The 5,660-nt window shown below is 31.1% G+C and overlaps 1 protein-coding gene across 2 annotated transcripts; it reads left to right on the top strand.

Moving 5' to 3' along the window:
• Positions 1-2,519: 2,519 nt before the first annotated feature.
• Positions 2,520-4,449, top strand: LOC131609245 (protein MODIFYING WALL LIGNIN-1-like). Of its 2 annotated transcripts, none has more exons than XM_058880925.1 (3): positions 2,520-2,952; positions 3,070-3,272; positions 3,353-4,449. In XM_058880925.1, exons 1-3 carry the CDS (start codon positions 2,836-2,838, stop codon positions 3,618-3,620), a joined length of 588 nt encoding a protein of 195 aa, XP_058736908.1. In that variant the 5' UTR covers positions 2,520-2,835; the 3' UTR covers positions 3,621-4,449. The 2 variants fall into 2 exon arrangements, with proteins under 2 accessions (XP_058736908.1, XP_058736917.1); XM_058880934.1 differs by having other exon boundaries at positions 2,529-2,952; positions 3,356-4,442.
• The last annotated feature ends 1,211 nt before the right edge of the window (positions 4,450-5,660 follow it).

Raw genomic sequence — 5,660 nt, 5'->3', positions numbered from 1 at the left:
AAAGAAAAAAATTGAAACGTTACATATTATTAATTATTTTCTATTTTTATTTAGTGTTGCATTATTGTTTTTGCGTATTTCGTATCAATACCTACTACTTTTTAATTTTAAAAAAAAAAAAAAAAACACTACTCTTTCTTTTCATGTTTAGTTTTAAAATGATATCGAGGATTTTTTCCATTTTTTTTATCAAAACATTTGAATATTTAAATTAAATATGAGTTTTTATTTGAGATGTTTTAGTTATTATTTTATTTTTTCTAAAAATTTTATTGTTAATTTTTTAAGAGTTTTTTAATTTTTTGGTTAGTTTATTTTGTTTCTAGTAAATCATTTCTCATATTAAAATGGTAATAATATTGAAATTTCATTTACTTTCACGTGTATAAGTTATAAGTTATGTAGTGTATGAAAAAGAGTGAATAAATTAATTTAAGTAATTAAATAATTAAATATATGTAATTAAAACTCATTTAATATTCTTTAATAGGGATGATAATGGTTACTGGTGAACCCGGGGATTAGTCCTCCATTTTTCACCCCCATTAAATGAATATGATATTCATAGTCACTTATATCTATATCTATGTGGGTATCCGTGAAACGGATATCTATAGATTTTAAAATACTCACAGATATTATATAATATATATTCATGAATATTATTAGGCTTAAATGCACTTTTGGTTTCTAAAAGTTAACGAGTTTTTGATTTTCGTCCCTTAAGTTTTTTTTGTTTGATTCCCTATATTTCACTTTCGTGTTCGCTTTAGTCCCTAAAATCTAAATCCGCAGGAAACCTGCAGAATTTCTTGCGGATTTTGGTTTTAGGGACTAAACCTCAAGCAAAAAGTAAGATGTAGGGACTCAAACCAAAAAAAAACTTACAGGAACGAAAATCAAAAACTCGCTAACTTACAGTGACCAAAAGTGCATTTAAGCCATATTATTATTATTTTCTTTCAAAACACTGATTAGGATGACCTTTTAATTTAAGACAAAACTTAAATACAATTCTTTAGAAGTATGACAAATGTATAATTTCCTTTTACACGTATGCAAATTTCTCCTATTTTCACTTACTAAATCATATTTATGTATATTTATCATATTTTCATTGGAAAATAATAAGAACCACACCTAAAAAATTATACTTAAGTTTTGTCCTTTAATTTATTATAGTGGTTGCAAGAAACATTGGCATTTAAGAACCACACGCATTTTATAATAACAAACCGGAATTTTTTAGGTTCCCAGTTTCCTTCCAAATGAAGTTAAGATCCAACTTGAGACTAGTTGGTTTTAATTTTGTTATTATCACTTTATCAGTACATAACATCCCTCAAGGCCTCCCCCGGGAAAATAAAAATCTTCACACCCCATAACTGTCCTTTTCAATATTGTTCTATCATTGACCTTTCCATTTTATAAAATAAAAATAAAGAATTTATATTTCAATCTCAATTTTAAATACTTATGACCTCATGTGATAAGTGTGCTCCACCTCATGAATCCACTGTTTTAGAGAGGAAAAAAAAGGAGAAAGACAAAATGCAAGAAAAAACTCTATCCATCTAATTAGCATGTTGGCTATCCAAAATTGACCATTCAAATAAGACTATTAGGCTAAAGCTATCTTTGGACCAGTTGCATTTTACAATAAATCTCCTCCTCACAATCTCTTTCTTTCTAATTAGATTTTACTTTACCTTCTAGTCCAATTCCGAATTTTCAAACAATTTTTTTCTTAAGAATACGAGGTTAAAAAAAATCACCTTTTTAGTGGAAAGAAGAGGAACATACTCAGAAGTGTTTCATCTTTTCAAGAAAATAGTAACCATGATTAGGGAACTCAAAGCATGATTCTTTTTAGACACTAATAGTTCTTTTCAGTGGAGAGGAATCCAATCCTTGTCCTTTTAAGTGTTGATTATGTGCATGTAAATAATATGAAATGTAAGTATATATTCATTGACTTATTAGTTAAATTATCTAGTTTATAGTGGAGCAATCACCATCCTATAAACTAGGACTTGCGTTGGATTCACGTAGAAGTTTTACCTTACTCTCTTCAATATTATATATTATATGTAAAATGGGACCGATATGTCATATAGATAAATTTTGCCCCGTTAATTTTTTTATTAGACAAATTAAGTTTTTAGATCTGCATCCTATTCTTTTCTGTTTCGCTTCGTTCTGTTTTTTTTTTTATGGATTTTTGCAAATTGTGGACATTAATGAGATAGTATACATTTTTATGATTTATAGTTTTTAGTAGTACAGGGTTTATCGATTCTGCTTTATACCATTATTTTACTGGAAGAAATAAAATTTCTGACTCACACCCTCAATTATATTCGCCTGTCTTGTTTATTTTACGAAAATTTTGTAGGTCTTAACTAAATTCTATTTTGTTTTTGTTATATTTAAAATTGAGAAAATATAATTTTTTATTTTATTTTTGAACTAACAATTATTAAGATATGTAAGATTCTATTTTCTAGAAAAAGACCCTATAGATGTAAACCGGTGGAGATGTTGACCAGCTCCATTTGATGAGAAAAGTAAAACTAAAAAAACAAGATTTATCCAAAACAAGTCCACATTCAATTAAAACATAGCATCTTGTTCAAAGCAATATGGTAGACTCAATAGGAAGAAAGTTTCAAACACCACAAAGAAAAGAACTGAAGAAAGAAAGTGATGTCCAACAACACCTTCATAGAACCATCTCATAATTCTGTTCCTTGAGTATGTTTCAAGACATATTCATTAGTATTATTCCCTTTACTCTTTTCTCAACTCTCTTCATTCAAAACAAACCACTTCATCATGGAAATCCCTCCTCCTAGATTCAACTTCACAGTTATCTTCCTCATCATCATTTCTCTCTCCTTTGGTTTGATTTCATTCTTCTTGTGTATAGCCGCCGAGATAAAGAGAAATAAGGTTAGCTACTTCTTTTTCTCTTCAAATTGAAAGCGTGTCTGGTATCTGGTATCTGGTCAGTCCAGCACGACAGTGCTAATATCATGTTTCAAAAGATTTTTTTTGTTGATTTTGTAGGAGGAGGATCTTAGATGGAATGGAAAACTATGTTATATGGAAACAAGTAAAGCATTTGGATTGAGTATTGCAACATTGGTTAGTTTATTTTTTGCACATATCATTGGGAATTATGTGTTAGTAAAGAATTCTTATTCAAGATGGAAAAGTATCTCCAAGTTTAAGATACCTACTTCTTCAAAGATTCTGTATTTTATATCTTGGTAGGTGATATCAATCTCTTTACAATTATGTTGCTAGCTATTATGTTAAGTTGGTAATTAAGTTGGTAATGTTTAATTAGCAGGGTTAGCTTTGGAATTGTAGTTATATTATTGATTGCTGCAACAAGTATGAGTAGAAAGCAACTCTATGGGAAAGGATGGTTGAATGGTGAGTGCTACATAGTCAAAGGAGGAACATATGCTGGTTCAGCTATATTGATTCTTGTTACAATTGGTTCTCTAAATGGTTCAGCTTTTGCAATACTAAAATCTAGCCAAGCATATCAAGAATGGAAAATACACACAAAGTGGATTACATTAAATATAATTAGAATATTTTTGTGTTAAAATTAATGAGAAAAAGAAAAGAAAAAATGGGTTTGGAAAGTGGATGAATTTTTATTATTTATTAATGTGTGGAAATAAGTGCTAAGAGCCCCACTAAGTAGCTTATCATTCTCCAAAGAAATAGTATCTTTTATGTTTTTCAACTTACACCAAAAATGATATACTTCATTTGTATATATACCATGTGCTTATGGGACAAGGGAATTCTTGTTTTGATCCCACTTGCAAATATTAATAGTTGTTTAGGTTTTTTTATATAGTTTTAAATAAAAGATGGCTTTTTTTAATGGTATTTTAGTTTTTGAAAGTAAAGAAAAAAGGTGGAAACGTCTAGCTTTTCTAAAAGCTGGTCCAACCCAAGTGTAAGAATTTTGAGAGTATAATATTCAATTCAGAATAGTTGTTGGATATTTTAATCTAAGGACTAATCAAAGTCTTGTCTAGTGTCTAGTAGCTTGACTAATAAGCTTTACTCGCATATTGCTAGTTTGTGGGATAGTTACTTTGGCCGTTAGGCATTAATTATAGTTAATTAAATTTAGGAGTAGTAATTGGTTTATTTACTGCAGGTAAATTAGTTTAGAAGCAGTTAGTTAATGCACTATGTGTTAGAAATTAGAATGGAAAACAATAGAGTTTGAATGTGGAGAGTGGGTGAGAGAGAGGAGAATTCAAGTGAGATAATTTAGTGGCATTAATTTCATTATAATTAACTTCATTATTGAAACCCTTTGGATATATATACAAGTAATAAGTTAAGTAATAACTTGAGTGGAATACAAGATACATCATTAAATAGTTGAAAAACAAAATTCTCGGGCATGTAACTAGTTACACATAATCGATTACAGCTGCTAAAAATATAATATCAACTAATAGTGGTAATTGGTTACTACAACTGCGTAACCGGTTACAGCAAGTCCAAAAGCATTTTTTTTCTTCAGCTTATTTGACTTATTTTGATGTCTGTAACTGGTTACACCTTGTGTTAAACGGTTACACCAACTTGAATTATCTAAAATTCTTAACACACCACCTTAATTCAAGTTCTTCAAGTCTTTCATGCCCATGTTCTTCTTCAACTTTTTGAACACTTCAATTGTGACCCCCTTAGTCAGCAAATCAGTCACTTGGTCTTCACTAGGGCTGTATTTGGGCTGGTTTACCCGAGATCCACCCGAGAACCGATCCAATAGAACCGAACCAATGGACCAACCGAAATGCTACTCGGTCCGGGAATGGATAAATTTTTTGTCTGATATCCAACAATAGAACCGAACCAAGTATCCAATAGAATTGAGAATTGATAATTTACCCCTAACTCTAGTTTCGGTCCGGTTCGGACCAAGTATCCAGAAGTATCGCTCCGGTTTCGGTCCCAAAAAAAGTCCATCACTATTTCGGTCCGGTCCTAGTTTACCCGGTTACTACGGTCCAGTACTCGGGAGAGCAAATATCCGAACCGGACTGGATCGAAAACAGCCCTAGTATTCACTTCTACAATATCACAATCTCAAATTTCATTCACTAACAAGTTTCCTCAACCAAGAGCGTAACAACCCCTTATTGATGTCCAACTTCTGTAATAAATTCATCAACCACACGGGTTGGCACGCACACAACAAAGCAACAATATACTCGGCCTCACAAGATGAGAGTGCAACTACCATTTCTTTCTTCGAACATCATGAGATTGGTGTTCCACCGAACATAAAGATATATCCAACAGTAGATTTTCGATCATCTTTATCTCTGCACCAATTGGAATCGGTAAAACTACGTAAGTTGCATTTTTTTGCTTGTATCCGCTACGGGAAAGAGAATTCTGCAGCCAATAGACCCTTTGACGGATCTTAGAATCCTCTAGACTGCTGCCAAGTGAGACACCTTCGGTCTCTCCATAATCTACTCACAATACTGACACTAAACCCCATCAAATTTGGTCGTGTATTACACAAGTATTACATCAAATTTATGTTAAGAAATATTATTTTAAGGGGTTAATTAGTATTACATCAAATTTTTGTTCTCCATCCAGAT

This window comes from Vicia villosa, linkage group LG1 (assembly GCF_029867415.1).
Source record: "Vicia villosa cultivar HV-30 ecotype Madison, WI linkage group LG1, Vvil1.0, whole genome shotgun sequence".
Lineage (NCBI taxonomy): Eukaryota > Viridiplantae > Streptophyta > Magnoliopsida > Fabales > Fabaceae > Vicia > Vicia villosa.
Note: the sequence above shows the minus strand (reverse complement) of the source record. Positions and strands in the feature narration are given on the sequence as shown.